This window comes from Pan paniscus, chromosome 8 (assembly GCF_029289425.2).
Source record: "Pan paniscus chromosome 8, NHGRI_mPanPan1-v2.0_pri, whole genome shotgun sequence".
Classification (NCBI taxonomy): domain Eukaryota; kingdom Metazoa; phylum Chordata; class Mammalia; order Primates; family Hominidae; genus Pan; species Pan paniscus.
Window position 1 is genome coordinate 26,367,392 of NC_073257.2, and position 16,039 is coordinate 26,383,430.

The following is a 16,039-nucleotide window of genomic DNA, read 5'->3' on the forward strand; positions in this document are numbered from 1 at the left end:
CTCAGAGAAAAATACAGAGCAGCTGAGATTTCCCCAGACCATTCGCTTCCTCCCTCCACCACCAGGGATACCTGGCCAGGCTGCACTCCTCTCTCAGGGGAGGGGCTCGCTCGCTCCCTCCCTCCTTCCCTCCCTCCCTTCCTCCCTTCCTCCCTTCCTTCCTTCCACTGGATGGGACAAGTTGCAGCAGAGGCTGCCAGATGAGTAAATCTGCCTCCTCATGTCCTCCTGGATCCCCTTACAAGAAAGGACAGGGTCCAGCAGGTGGGATGTGTGGACAAGGGAAGCCATTCCAGGCACAGCAGAGCTGAGGAAGAACACTCAGCCCATTTTAGGAAACGGAAGAACCAGCCACTCCTGGACTTGTAAAAAGTTCTGCAACCAAAATAATCATTGACCACCTCTAGACAGGAACTCCTAACCCAAATAAACGGATGCTTAGATCTGCATAGCACGGCGGTAGACAAATAATAAATATTTACCAAACAAGCAAGTACTTGAATTAAGCAATGTGCCCAAAATCAAACTGTGAGTTATGGATTAATAAAAATGATGACAGCCACAGATTTGTTACCCCTTGGGTCCCTGTTACCCCATCCTTATGCTCTACATAGAGGTGTGTGCACACGTGTGTGCCTTTCCCCTGTAAATACAGTCGTTTGCATTTTGCAGAACTGCATTGTGAGTTGAGTTTGTTTTAATCTCCCCAATCCCTTCTTATCCCCCCTTAGCAGAAAGACAGAAACTAGGAGCATGTAGTTTAATGTCCTATCCTGAGGCTCCCATCTGCACAGAGTCTCCTATGGGGCACCATAGGGAGGACATGGAAAGGATTTTGTGAAGATATCACGGAAAAAATAACTCAGTAGTAAAAGAAACAACCACCTGCAATGTTCTGGAGGGCTAAGTCTTCTCTCCCTTTTTTTCTCTCTCCCTTTATGTTTGAGCCACATGAAATGGTCCCCTTAGCAGGACAAAGTCTGCCAAATATTGGCAATTTCAAATGGTTTCAATGAATACATTTTACAACAGGTTAAAATTGGCATCAAAGGGACAAGGGGCACAGACATGGAGGTGGTTCAGGAAGAAGGGGGAGGGGGGCAGGGGCGCAAAGAAGGGGTGTTGCCAGGCAACTGGCAGCGTGGACCCATTAGGCTGGGGAGATGGGGATGGTCTCTTCTCCTCTCCTCAACCAGCACCTGGGTGTGAGTGTGTGTGTGTACGTGTGTGTGTATGTGTGTGTGTATACGTGGCGGGGGGTTCCCTAGATGATCGCATCAATCTGCTGTATCCTGATGCTCAGCCCTCTCTCACAGCCTCTTGGGGAGACTGGAATTCCCCTTTGTTCTAACCAGGGCAGAAAGAAAGCTTACCGACTTTTCTACAAAGGCCTTGGCTGAAGAAGGAAGATGGATCGTGTCTCCTCCCTCCTTACCAAGGGGGAAACGACTTAGCTGCTTGTGCTCCCCAAGAGTATATTTTATGGACTATTACTTATTCCTCTCCATCACTCAATGCGTTTTTTATTACAAATAGATTTACCATTGCGTTATCTGTCTGTGCTCTATATCTTAACATGTCTTTCTTCACCATGTGCTTTTCAAATGTTAAATATTATCAGCCACCCCTGGGGGCTGGGAAGACATCTGTTTTGCTCATTTGGTGGAGTGCCCAGCTTTGCAGAGAGGAGCCTAATAAATGATGATGGGATCGCAGTGAGGTGTGAGGTCAGCCCAAAGTGGGGCTGCCTGAACCCCTTTGGCTCTTGTTTCAGGAGGTGGCCTGGTGGCCTGGGAGGTCCCGGACAGAAGGTTCATAACACTGAGTCCCTCTGTCTGCTCCCAGCTTCTGCACACGCCTTCCCAGCCCTTGTCTGTGACAGAAACTCCTGGTGGATTCAGACCAGACAGGAGCAGATGGCAGACCTGGAGCACGCCTCGGTAGATGGCCCAGCAGGCAGACCACAATGAGCCCACCTGCCCACACTACTCAGTTGGGAAGACACGGAATCAACTCCATATTCTCTGCTTGGCAACATGCACTTTGGGGGGGATTCCTGCTTTACTTGGTAGAAAACAATCTCCTGCATTTTTTTTTTTTGATACGGAGTTCGCTCTTGTTGCCCAGGCTAGAGTGCAATGGTGCGATCTTGGCTCACTGCAACCTCCATCTCCCACGTTCAAGGGATTCTCCTGCCTCAGCCTCCCGAGTAGCTGGGATACAGGCATGCACCACCATGCCCGGCTAATTTTGTATTTTTAGTAGAGACGGGCTTTCACCATGTTGGTCAGGCTGGTCTCAAAGTCCCGACCTCAGGTGACCCACCCGCCTCGGCCTCCCAAAGTGTTGGGATTACAGGCGTGAGCCACAGCACCTGGCCATCTCTTGCATTTTTGCAGAATATCATTAACCACAGAAGTTGCTAAGGCTGGGCTATGAGGGTGAATATAAACATGGGTGTGCACCTGTGCATAGAGAATCCAAGTTTAGGCCGGGCGCAGTGGCTCATACCTGTAATCCCAGCATTTGGGAGGCCGAGGTGGGTGGATCACCTGAGGTCAGGAGTTCGAGACCAGCCTGGCCAACATGGTGAAATCCTGCCTCTACTAAAAATAAAAAAATAAGCTGGGGGTGCAGGCAGGTGCCTGTAATCCCAGCTACTTGGGAGGCTGAGGCAGGAGAAGCACTTGAACCCAGGAGGCTGAGGCAGGAGAATTGCTTGAACCCAGGAGGTGGAGGTTGCAATAAGCCAGTAAGCCGAGATTACACCACTGCACCCCAGCCTGGGTGACAGAGTGAGGCTCCATCTCAAAAAAAAAGAGAACCAAGTTTATTCACCTATTTTAGGTAAGATTATTACAGTTCTAGATTTTTTAAAAGTCATACTTTTTTTTTCTAGCCCATAATAGCCCAGACTATTTACTTGCCCTCAGTGCTATTTTACTGACAGCCCATATTAATGTACTCGACCTTTAAGATGGGATATCACCAGCATCGCTGTCAGACAGAGGAAAGTGACAGGAAGGCGACCATTATTTCATCCACTGCTGTGGAAGTGTCTTCCGCACCTGCTAGCCCGAGACTTACGCAGGACGCACAAGTCCTTCATGAGGATGTGTCACATGTTTCAGGCTTTCCCAGATAGGTTAGGAAGTGAGTTCACAGGAATGAAATGACCTGGGTAAGCCCATCTTCCATTGCAGACCTGAGATAAGGTTCGAAGTCTTTGGTTGCCATCGTTTATGGCTCTGGTGTCAGGGGCTGGCAGAGGAGCATATTCCAGGTGAACTATTAATAGATCATATCTTGTGCATCTTGGGTTTTTATTATATATACTGGTTATGGTGCAGTGAAAAGAGAATGGGCTATACTATCAGAGGACCTATGCTCGAGCTACCTATACTTCACTAGCTACGTGACCTTGAGCAAGTTATTTAATCTTTCTGAATTTCTGTTTGCTTGGCACCTACTTTACACAGTTACTGTGAGGATTAAATAAGATATGCTCCATATAAATTCTATAAAGAATTGTAGGCCAGGTGTAGTGGCTCATGCCTGTAATCCCAGCACTTTGGGAGGCCAAGGCGGGTGGATCACCTGAGATCAGGAGTTTCAGAGAAGCCTGGCCAACACAGTGAAATCCCATCTCTACAAACACACAAAAATTAGCCGGGCATGATGGCGGGTGCCTGTAATCCCAGCAACTTTGGAGGCTGAGGTGGGAAAATCACTTGAATCCGGGAGGCAGAGGTTGCCGTGAGCAGAGATCACGTCACTGCACTCCAGCCTGGGCGACAGAGTGAGACTTCGTCTCAAAATAAAACAAAAAAAGAAAAAGAAAAAGAAAAAGAATTGTAAAATGTAGTCATTATTGTGCCAAACATCCAGTATTATATCTGGGTAACCCCAAACAATTCGATTGCCTTCATAATATTTTCTCTAGCTTAAATTGTTTTCTATCTTCTATAGCAGGAATCCCCAACCCCTGGGCCATGGACTGGTACCAGTCTATGGCCTGTTAGGAATGGGGCTGCACAGCAGGAGATGAGCAGCGAGAGAAGCTTCACCTATACTTATAGCCTCTCCCCATTGCTTGCATTACTGCCTGAGCCCCACCTCCTGTCAGATCAGCAGCAGCATTAGATTCTCGCAGGAGTCCAAACCCTACTGTGAACTATACACGTGAGGGATCTAGTTTGCACACTCCTTATAAGAATCTAGGCCAGGCGTGGTGGCTCACACCTGTAATCCCAGCACTTTGGGAGGCCGAGGCGGGTGGATCATGACGTCAGGAGATCGAGACTGTCCTGGCCAACATGGTGAAACCCTGTCTCTACTAAAAATACAAAAATTAGTTGGGTGTGGTGGCGCCTGCCTGTAATCCCAGCCACTCAGGAGGCTGAGGCAGGAGAATCACTTGAACTCAGGAGGCGAAGGTTACAGTGAGCTGAGATTGCACCACTGCACTCCAGCCTGGTGACAAAGCAAGACTCTGTCTCAAAAATTAAAAAAAAAAAAAAAGATTCTAATGCCTGATGCCCATCACTCACATGTGGGACCATCTAGTTGCAGGAAAACAAGCTCAGGGCTCCCACTGATTTGACATTATGGTGAGCTGTAGAATTATTTCATTATATGTTACAATGTAGTAATCATGGAAATAAAGTGCACAATAAATGTAATATGCTTGAATCATCCTGAAACCATACCTCCCACACCCCATCTGTGGAAAAATTGTCTTTCATGAAACCAGTCCCTGGTGCCAAAAGGTTTGGGCCTACTGCTCTAGAAATAGCCATCCAAAAGAAATACAACGTGAGCCACAAAAGTTAGCCCAATGTAAGATTTTAATTTTTTTTTTTTTTTTGAGATGGAGTCTTGCTCTGTTGCCGGGCTGGAGTGCAGTGGCGTGACCTCGACTCACTGCAACTTCCACCTCCCGGGTTCAAGTGATTCCCTTGCCTCAGCCTCCCGAGTAGCTGGGACTACAGGCGCACGCCACCATGCCTGGTAGAGACAGGGTTTCAGCATGTTGGCCAGGATGGTCTTGATCTCCCGACCTCATGATCTGCCCACCTCAGCCTCCCAAAGTGCTGGGATTACAGGCGTGAGCCACCACACCTGGGCCAAGATTTTAATTTTTTTAGCCATATTTAAAAAGTTTAAAGGTGAAATTTATTATATATTTATTTTATCTTAATATATCCAAAATATTATCATTTTAACACGGACTCACCAAGGCAAAAATCATTTCCAAGACATTTTACTTAAGTTTCATAGGAAGCCTTCACAAGCTGGCGTGTGATTTATGCTTGCACACAGCTGGCGTGTGATTTATGCTTGCACACAGCTGGCGTGTGATTTATACTTGCATACCTCTCCATTTGCACTGGCCACATTTTGCTCAATGGCCACATGTGGCTGGTGGCTACTGTACCACGAGGTGCAGCTTAGATCTTTCCAAATGCTTCTGTCTTGGTTATGAGGAGATTATGTCTCCTCATAATCTCAGGATTATGAGCCCTGGGTAAGACATGGCAATAATCTAACTGCTATCTTTAATTCCCTTAGAAAACACAGACTAGTCACAGTTTGCTCCACTTCTCGGAATCATAGGGACGCTTTGTTCCTCTATTTGCACACAGTGGACAGTTGTAAATGTCTTGCCAATGGCCACTAAGGGACTGGGTCAGACGGGAGAGATGTGGAAATCCTAGGGCAGCTTGGAACTTGGAAAGCAGACTCACATCACGGGGCAGCTCCCTGGAGAAAGCAAGGTGCGAGGTTCACTGTGGCAGAATTGAGGGGATGGAGAGCACTCCTATGTGTAAAGCTCTTATCATCAAAGGGAAGAAGGGCCGGGCGTGTTGGCAGTGGCTCACGCCTGCCATCTTAACACTTTGAGAAGGACCAAAGCAGGAGAATCACTTGGGATCTGGAGTTGGAGACCAGCCTGGGCAGCAGAGGGAGACCCTGTCTCTCTAAAAATTTAAAAAATTAGCAGGGCGTGGTAATGCACATCTGTCAGCCCCAGCTACTGGAGAGGCTGAGATGGGAGGATCACTTGAGCCCAGAAGGTTGAGGTTGCAGTGAGCTGTAATCGCACCACTGCACCACAGCTGGTTGATAGAGCGAGACCCTGCCTGAAAAAAAAGTGGGGGCCAGGTGTGGTGGTTCACGCCTGTAATCCCAGCACTTTGTGGGAGGCTGTGGTGGGTGGGTCACCTGAGGTCAGGAATTCCAGACCAGCCTCGTCAACATGGCGCAACCCCGTCTCTACTAAAAATACAAAAGTAGCTGGGCATGGTGATGCAGGCCTATAGTCCCAGCTACTCGGAAGGCTGAGACAGGAGATCGTTTGAACCTAGGAAGTGGAGGTTGCAGTGAGCCAAGATTGCACCACTGCACTCTAGCCTGGGCGATAGAGCAAGACTCTGTCTCAAAAAAAACCAAAAAACAAAAAAAACCGAAAAAGTGGGGATGGGGAAGAAATTCGGCCAACCACTCATCTAAAGTGATGGGGAGAAGCACTGAAATGAAGCCTGCCTAGCAGTAGAAGGTCAGGTCGGTTTTTCTGGCACTGGGCCGGCTCCCTGTGAGACAGGATATCTACAGTCTCACAAGCCTCAAGAGAACCAAATAAGGAAGGGCCACACCTCAGCCATTCCATTCTAGTGAAAATCCACTCTATTTTTATGAAGGTCAAGAGAAAGAGTCCAGAATCTTTCCTACTAACGGCTTCCTGTACCCCATCTAGCAACTCTCACTGTCCGGAAATTCTTACTTAAATCATTCTCACTATGGCTAAAGCACACTTCCCTTTCTCTGCTCTCAAAATACTCCCCCAAATATACATTCGGGTCAGAGAATAAATGAAGAAAATAATTTTCAAGGAGCAAGGATATGACAACGAGACTTAGGGAGTTTGGCTGACCATAAAACATGCTCCGCCCCCCATATCTGGCTATAGCGTCCTCCAGAAGGTTCCAAGACTGCGATGAGGGTGGCTCCTCTCATTTTGATGAAGGCTTTTGTTCTTTTTTTCAGGTGGGGGACAAAGTCTTGCTCTGTCGCCCAGGCTGGAGTGCAGTGGTGTGATCTTGGCTCACTGCAACCTCCGCCTCCCAGGTTCGAGTGATTCTCCTGTCTCATCTTCCCAAGTAGCTGGGATTACAGGCGTGCACAACCACACCGAGCTTTTTTTTTTTTTTTTTTTTTTTGTATGTTTAGTAGAGGCAGGGTTTCACCATGTTGGCCAGGCTGGTCTCGAACTCCTGACCTCAAGTGATCCACTCTTCTTGGCCTCCCAAAGTGCTGGGATTATAGGTGTAAGCCACTGCATCCGGCCTGATAAAGGCTTTTTTTAAAGTACATTTCCAACTGGTGGAAACAATTTTGGAAGACAGAGCAGAAGATGCTGTCTGTGGGCTGAACTGCAGGGCAATCTTTCTATGCAACCTGCATGTGTCCACAACCAAGGCTGCAGGCATGCTCTGGGGCTGAATGTTCACGTCACCTTCCAGCTGCTCTTAAGTGGAATTTCAGGACTTAAGGAGCTACCTGGTAAAGACGTGGGTGTCAGGAAATTGCCTGTGGATTTAGGGATGAGCGTCTCAAATATTAATTCCTAGTATGTCACTCTTGACTGTTTGCCCTCCCCTACTGTGAGTAACGTATGATCTACTCAGAGCAATAGAGGATTTGGAAGCACAGATTTCACTTGGTAATCTCAAAGTGCTATATGGAATAAGCATGAAACATTAGGATGACAGCCATTTTTTCTCTGCAACCCAAAGAAGGGAAATGTTATGCTTGGAGTGGCCGAGTTTACAGTGCTGCATGAAATTATCTGTGTGGTTGTCTGCTTACTGCATCCTCCTGGCAAGAGGCAAATGGGGAGTCGGTTTGGATGCCATCAGCTTTCTTGCCCAACATTGATGCCATAGAAGCTCCTCTGTGTCTGAAGATCTGAGGTATAGCCTTTGATGAGGATCCTATCCTCATAGTGGGTAGAAACTAACCTCCCCAATCTGCCCCATCTTATTAATATCTTTCAGTCAGCCACCCTCATGCACACCCATTTACTTCTCTGGGGGAGAGAAACACTTGCTCTAAACCTGACTTTCCATGTTACAAACCTTGTCAGGTCAATGTAGGTGTCTTTTCCACCCATCCCCATTTCTACAGCTCCAGGTCAAAAGATCAGGAAAGGCATTGCTTTGTCTAAGGCTTATTACAAATGTTCTGAAATTATTCTTAACAATATCAGTCTCAGTGTTTAATATATTTTGATGACTAAAGTATAAATGAACCTGAAGGCTACCACTCTCTGAATGTAAAATATGAAATAGTTTAGGTCAAATGTTTTATTAAAAACCTAGAGGTGGGTCCAGATGAGCTAGAGAATCCAGATTCCCTTTGGAAAGGATACTGCCCAACAGATAGAATCCTGGGCAACAGAATTTTGCAGAGGAGAAAAAAAGAGTGATAGATTTAAGCTGCCTTTCATTCAGTAGTTTTAATTTTGTTTCTCCAAGTTTTGCTAAAGCCCATTCTGCAATTAATTTAGAATCTTTCCATATATATAAATATAAATATATATATGTATTTAGCTTAACACACACAAACACTATCTATCTACCTATCTATCTAATCTATCTATCTATACATAGATACACGCACTATCAATGCCTAGATAAATAGTGCGTGTATCTATCTATGTATAGGTAGTGTGTATATCTCTCAGTGTGTAGATAGATTGTGTGTGTATCTATGTATAGGTAGATAGTGTGTGTATCTATAGATAGATTTTGTGCAAGTGTGTGTGTGTGTGTGTGTGTGTGTGTGTTAAGCTAAATCCTCTGTGAAGCAACTGGTACTCTGGCAAGAAGTCTTTGGGGGAAGTTATGTCAAGACATCTTAGGTTTGTCCATTCTTTCATTCAACAAGTCTTTATTTAGTGACATTATGTGCCTGACCCCGGGCTAGGTACTGGGGATACACCATGATGGAGACACAGATCTAGCCCTCAAACTGTTGGGAGCTCCAGGAAGTGATAACAAGTACACAACCAATCACAGCGAGGTGTGGCTGTGTCATAAGAAAGAAACTCAGTACAGACTAGGTGGAGGGGGTCAGGGAAAGCCTTGGTGGAGGGTGTCTTCCAAGTTGTGATGTAAAGACCTAAGAGAGACCAGCCAGGTCCAGGGTGCGGGGTTGTGGGAAGGAGCATGTTCCAGGAAGACAGAATAACACAGGAAGCCTGTTCTATAAAGCAGTGGAAAGAACATGAACTTCTCTCGTTCACCTAATTCAACATTTTCTTGATTTTATAGGGTTGAGGACAACTGTTCCCAAACTGCACACATCAGTAATTAAATCTATTTTTTCTGAAAGCAGGCTGGCCAAGAGATAGTTTCTAAACTGCCATTTGAGGTCTCATTTCCTATTCCAGAAGGTGGCTTCTTTCTAAACCTCCAAGCTTTGATTCAGGAAAAGCATGTAAAATACACCAGACCACTCGCCTATAAACTCTTCGCACTGAGTCTTGGCAATTTGAAGCTTCAAATGTTTCTCAGTTAACGATTCTGCTAATTAACGAGATCTCTCTCAATTTGATGGTTTCCCTTTATTGCCTCATTCTTCCAAATTCAAACCACAAATTTGACTTTTAATGACTTTAGGCCATGGAATCTAGCCTAAAACAGCCGTAATCTAAAATGCAGGAGAACCCTATATATAGGGATATGTTAATCACAGCATTTACTTGTAATAGTGGTAAAATTATTTTTTTTAAATCCCTTAAATATACTCAAATGGGGAAATGATTAGATAATAATGGTATATCAATTTCTAGAATTTATGCAGCTGTTCAGGAGAATGACAATTTACAGTATTACCATAACTTAGAAAATGTTAGCGAAAGACAATGGTAAGTGGAAAAGGAAAAATAAGATATGTAGAATTATACATGTACTATGATTACAGCCATGCAAGAAATATAAATATGAAAAATGCTGGAAAGAAATCCACCAAAAAGGGAACAACACTTGAATTAGTGTCATGAGCTTATGAGCCTTTTTCCTATTTTCTGTTTCCTATATTGCATTTATAAAGCCTTTATCATTTGAATCCTATTAAAAGTATTCACTCAAAGTCAGCAGTTTGAACATTTTCAATTCCAAGCAGCATGTACAAGGCAACGCAAGACGAAATTGTCTGCGTGCGAGTTTCCCCTTCGAAGTAGCATCACTTCCCCTATGAGCAGATGGCATCCTCTCAACTCACTGATGAACTGCAGCTTCCTCACAACAAAATGTGATAGAGAATGAGACACAATGCTCTAAGACTTGGAGATAGACATCTAAGAATAAACAGCAAGCAAATGTAATAAAAATTGGCATTGAACAACAGATCTGGAATGGTAAACTTTTAAAGTCAGAGTTGGAGACACCATTCTTTAGAGCTTTGGGTCAAACAATGGTCTGTTTAAGAACAAGTTGAAAAAGGTGAGGGTTTATGATTCCAATTACTTCTCCAATTTTGCTGACACTGATGTATTCTTAGTTGGAATTGATTGATTTCCTGCATCTCAGTTTCTCCATATGCTCACAAGTGATGCCAATGTCAACTCATGGGATGGGGTAAGAAGGGGGTCGCTTAGCACTTAGAAAGAGGACAGAGTACAGAGATTGTTCCTCTTTAATCTCAACTGGAAAAGAAAAGAACAAACCTTTAGGCCAGGCACAGTGGCTCATGTCTATAATCCCAGTACTTTGGGAGGCCGAGGCAGGCAGATCACCTGAGGTCAGGAGTTCGAGACCAGCCTGACCAGCATGGAGAAACCCCGTCTCAACTAAAAATACAAAAAATTAGCCGGGAATGGTGGCACATGCCTGTAATCCCAGCTACTTGGGAGGCTGAGGCAGGAGAATCGCTTGAACCTGGGAGGCAGAGGTTGCAGTGAGCTGAGATCGTGCCACTGCACTTCAGTCTGGGCAACAAGAGCGAGACTCTGTCTCAAAACAAAACAAAACAAAAAAACAAACAAAAAGAACCAAACCTTTTTCTATCCCCTCTGAGCAAGGAAGACTAAATTAATTTTAGTTACAGCAAGAGTTACTTAGGTTACATTGTAGTTAACTCCTCCCAGGCAGAAAGAATAGCTAAGGGCATTGTGGAATTTCCTTTTCTAGAAATTTGTAACAATAGGGTAGATGTACATCTACCTTGGATGTACATGGCCTTGGATGTACATGGCCCATCTACATGGGCCTTGGATGCCTTAGGCTGGTGTACAGTTACAACCAAAATAGCACACACACAAAACACCCTGGTGGGTCCTAGTCATTCTCTCACAGATATTAACAGAGATTTAAAAACAGTTTACCAAATCCCCCTTCATCCCCAGCTGGATCAAGGTCTGAAACCACATCAGTCACCAAAGAAACTCAGAAAGTTGACCAAAAGCGATTTACCTGTACTAGGAGTTCCAGCTTCCTGTCATCAAGAAGATGTACTTGACATCGGCGGCCCTCCGTCATCTAAGAGGGAAGAGAAATGGTAGTCACTGAGGGTCTAGCAGCCAGACAAAGGGTTAGAGGGTCGCCGACGCTGCACTCTGCCAGGCATATTCCTCTGGGCAAAACTTCCTCTGGGAGTTGGCACTGTATGATGCCAGGAGTTGGAAGGATCAGTTCATTCATTCATTCATTCAAAAATATCTATTGAGGCCGGGCGCGGTGGCTCACGCCTGTAATCCCAGTACTTTAGGAGGCCAAGGTGGGCGGATCACCTGAGGTCAGGAGTTTGAGACCAACCTGGAGCCTGACTAACATGGAGAAACCCCGTCTCTACTAAAAATACAAAATTAGCCGGGCGTGGTGGTGCATACCTGTAATCCCAGCTACTTGGGAGGCTGAGGCAGGAGAATCGCTTGAACCCAGGAGGTGGAGGTTGCAGTGAGCTGAGATCGCGCCACTGCACCCCAGCCTGGGCAACAAGAGCAAAACTCCCTCTCAAAAAAAAAAAAAAAAAAAAAAAGAAAATATCAATTGAGCACTTTCTATATGCCAGGCACTTTTCTGGGAGCTGGGTGTACCACAGCACACGAGGCAAAGTTCCCATCCTCATGGAGCTTATATTCTAATAAGGGAGATGTAAAATAAATTAGCAAATACATATATAACATATTCTCAGGGGTGGTGGGTGTTGTTCATTCTTCACTTATTCTTCCATTCAATAATTGTACCCGCATGCATTAGGGACACAGCTCAGGATCCAATCTCTGCCTCCTCTTCATTTATCCCACTTGCTGGTAACCAGAAAGCAGATGACCACCCACCTGGCAATGAATTTGATTTCTGTGTTAGTTAATCGGCCCCCTCCTTGTGTATGACCTGATTCCCTACAGCGCTGTCACCAATAATAGAAAAGCACTGGCGATATGAACCCACAGGCAAATCCAACCCCGTCCCTTGTGCCTTTCAGGACTGAAATCTCTGAGTGGTATAACAGAAAGCCTGGGAGACCCAAGTCTAGTGTTGGTCCTGCTGCCTACAAGGGGCTGCAGGACTCTGGACAAGTTACCGTTCGTCTCCATGCCCCTGTCTCATATCCAAAAATAAATGAGCCGAGCCCAGTGGGGTGCTGGTGAATATTTAACAACTGGCTCTCTGGAAGGAAAAAGCCTGATTTGTAGCATTTGCTGGAGCCTGGCATCACCCTCAAAGGAAATCCTTTGAAGAACAAGCCTTCTCATGGATGTCAACTGGTGACTGTCCTAACCATAAACTGTCTTGCTGCACTCTAAATACCTTTACTGCGTCCGATTTCAAGCCACTGTCATGACAACACTGCTAGTAATTCCAACATACAGACACGATAGACAAACATAACCTCAAGCTCATAGAAAACAGTTAAGTGCCATAAAAATAATTAGGAAGGGATAGATTTTTATTATCTTTGTTTGTTAACACCATGTGTTTAAGCATGTGTACATAATTTCATTTTAACAATGGCTATGCTTTACAATTGGCACCCCACATTCCTGAAAATGTAGCAATTGGCTCTCCCAGGCTAGTATGAAATAGCTCCAACGCTCCTCTCTGGACCAGATGACACATAAGTTTCCTTCCTTGTATTTCTTTAGAGGAAATCCTTTAGAGAACTCAATGCCTATTTTATATGACTCTATAGTCCCCATTAAATACAGTTCTTTTCCCCTGTATTTAGTGGCTAACCGGCCACTTTAAGCAGATCTAAAGAAAGGATGCACATCAGTAGATCCTGGCCTTGTCTCCTTGTCCAGCCATGAGGGTCCTTCTCATAAACCTTTCCTCAAGGAAAGATAAAAAAGACAGTCTCAGATGAGACACAATCTTGCCTTTACACACTTAGCACAGTGCCTGGCCCTAAGGGAGCTCTTGTTTTAATTTTTTTTTACACAGAGTCTTGCTCTGTTGTCCAGGCTGGGGTGCAGTGATACGATCTTAACTCACTGCAACCTCCACTTCCCAGGCTCAAGCGATACTCCCACCTCAGCCTCCTGAGTAGCTGGGACTACAGAGCAGTCTCGTTTCTCTCATGCGCCACGGGACGTCCAACTCTCCAGGCTAAGAATAACGCTGACATTTCTCAAGGCCTGTTAGGTTTGGAACTGCTATCCTGACGAGAATGAGCATCTCTGCAAATGGAAGCAGGTGGCAGCACAGTCGCGGGCCGAAGGTGCCTACTGCACTCACGGCTCAGTCCCACTCAGTGGCCAGCCATCCTGCGTCCTTCGTGACCCTATCCTCGACCCTGAGCTCCTGGAGACCAGGAGTTATGGACTGGATTGTGTTCCCCTAAAACTCATATGGTGAAGCCCTAACCCCCAATGTATTTGCAGGTACGGCAAGATTAAGCAAATAACAAGAAAAGATAGTCTCTTCTCTTCTGGTTCAACAGGGATTATTCACTTATCACCAACATATCCAAAGCTGTCATGAAATCCTATGAGAAAATTATCTTATTCCTTCCTCAAAAGAAGTCATCCCATATTTCCATCAAGTCAGGTTTTCCTTGTTTTGGGATCTAAAACAACATAGCATGTCCTGCTTACATGGGGGCTAATCTCAATGTCTCTTGATTCTGAGTTATAACAATGACTCAGCAGCCCCCAGCTCTGAGAAAAATCAAGAAAAGTTTCACATACTCCTAAACACTCCAACGAACAGATTAAACACAGAGGAAAAACTTCAATCCAAAGCCTTGCCATTCCACACATACAAGTCAAAGCAGGCAGCTGTGGACATTTGATGAGTCTATGCAAAGTCCTTATTCACCCATTGAACCCCTAACTTCAGGTGTTAATTGTCTTAGTGGGAAAATGGGCTCAAGTCCTATTAGAATCCATCAACCTTGCACAGAGTAAGCATCTTCACTGATTGACTTAATTTTTAAAAATCCATCAGCTTCCTTTCAATCATTCCCTAAGTTCAATGAAAGCCATTACAATTTTAAATTAGACTAAAATAGCTGCTGCTATACCAACATGTATAAATGATTCCTTCATCAAAAAAGTACACTAGAAATGTTAATTTCAAGTTTCAATAGGGCAGATAATAGCAATTGCACAGGTACTTTAGATAAAAATTTCGAGCTACGCTGATTCAGTTCTCATTGGAAAGAACCTAAGGTCAATAGAGTAAAAGTTTTAAGAAGGAAAATGGTATCACATTCAGAAAGTTATGTTAAATTCTTTTAAAACTTTAATCATAGATTTGAGAAAAGTCTCGACAGAGAATAGGGGAGAGTTTTAAGAAAGAAATGCTGTTTGTTTTCTGCATCTATAAAACAGTTCTGAGCTTCGTTTTATCATAAAAGGTTAAGGGTATAAACATGCTCTTGAGTTACTCAATCACAGCCTAATAAATTTTATGAAAACAAATTGGTATCTGAAAGACATTATTGGATCAAATAAAGTTTTAATCGCAGTAATAAAGAAGATGAAATGTATCATTTTCTCGAAATATTTCCAAGCTCACAAAGTTCACACTCACACTTAAAGGTCTTCCCTGAGGTTCTCATTTTCATCTGAAAAAAATAATCCTCATTACATAAAACAATCTCACCTTATCTGCTCAGCAATTTAAGGAAGTAACTATTTATCATGATGTTAGTATCCACCCTAGGTCTTCCAATTTCTTTCCTCTTCTCAACAGTAATTCCTAGGAAATTTACAAACATGCTCCATATTTTAATGCCTCCCTGTAGAAAGCAAAATGTCTCTGCAAACAGCACAGAGAAGTGTCTAAACAGACTCACCTTTGAATCATCATGTTTTTGAAGGTACAGCTTTCTTTTGACAGCACTGCTGTGGTTTATTTTTCAAAAGGGAGCACCTGCCTGTTGTTCCATACTCAAGTAAGATTAGAGTATCCTGTTCTTATCATCAGTTCAGAAAACTTCACCATTTTGGGTGTGTACATAGAAAGAATTGACATCTGTAGCTTTGTCTGGCTTGCCAGGCACTCTGAAATTTTCTTTTCAATACTAACAATTGTGAAATAATACTGCTTTCCCTTGTTTTGTTCTGTTTTGTTTTTTTTTGTTGTTTCTTTTTTTTTCATTTCCAGCTGTTCAGACACTACGGGAGCCCTGGCATCACCCTCAAAGGAAATCCTTTAGAGAACAAGGCTTCTCATAGATGTCAACTGGCAACCATTCCAATAATCAACTGCCTTGCTACCATACAATTCTAGCCCAAGCAGAGGCCTGCCAAGTGCCCTGTGATTCTAAAGGAAATACGAAAAAGTGTTCTTTTGAAAGTGAAGTGTCTGCCCCAATTTATCCAACTTTGCTGCTAAGGTACACTCTGACATGAAGACTGTGCAGAAACATGTAAACACATTTATGATACTAGCTTCAGTGACCACAGCAGACTATCACTGATATGTATCCTGGCCTGGCGTGGTGGCTCACGCCTGTAATCCTAGCCCTTTGGGAGGCAGGTGGATTGCCTCAGCTCAGGAGTTAGGGACCAACCTGGGCAACATGG

The 16,039-nt window shown here is 44.3% G+C and overlaps 1 protein-coding gene across 12 annotated transcripts in view; it reads right to left on the reverse strand.

Moving 5' to 3' along the window:
- Window positions 1–16,039, reverse strand: part of FRMD4A (FERM domain containing 4A) — a 688,283-nt gene that overhangs the window by 202,305 nt on the left and 469,939 nt on the right. For all 12 annotated transcript variants that reach the window (XM_034930005.4, XM_034930006.4, XM_055092430.2 and 9 more), the window contains one exon: window positions 11,478–11,543. In XM_034930005.4, coding sequence (XP_034785896.2) covers window positions 11,478–11,543 — 66 coding nt within the window. The remainder of the gene's footprint in view (window positions 1–11,477; window positions 11,544–16,039) is intronic.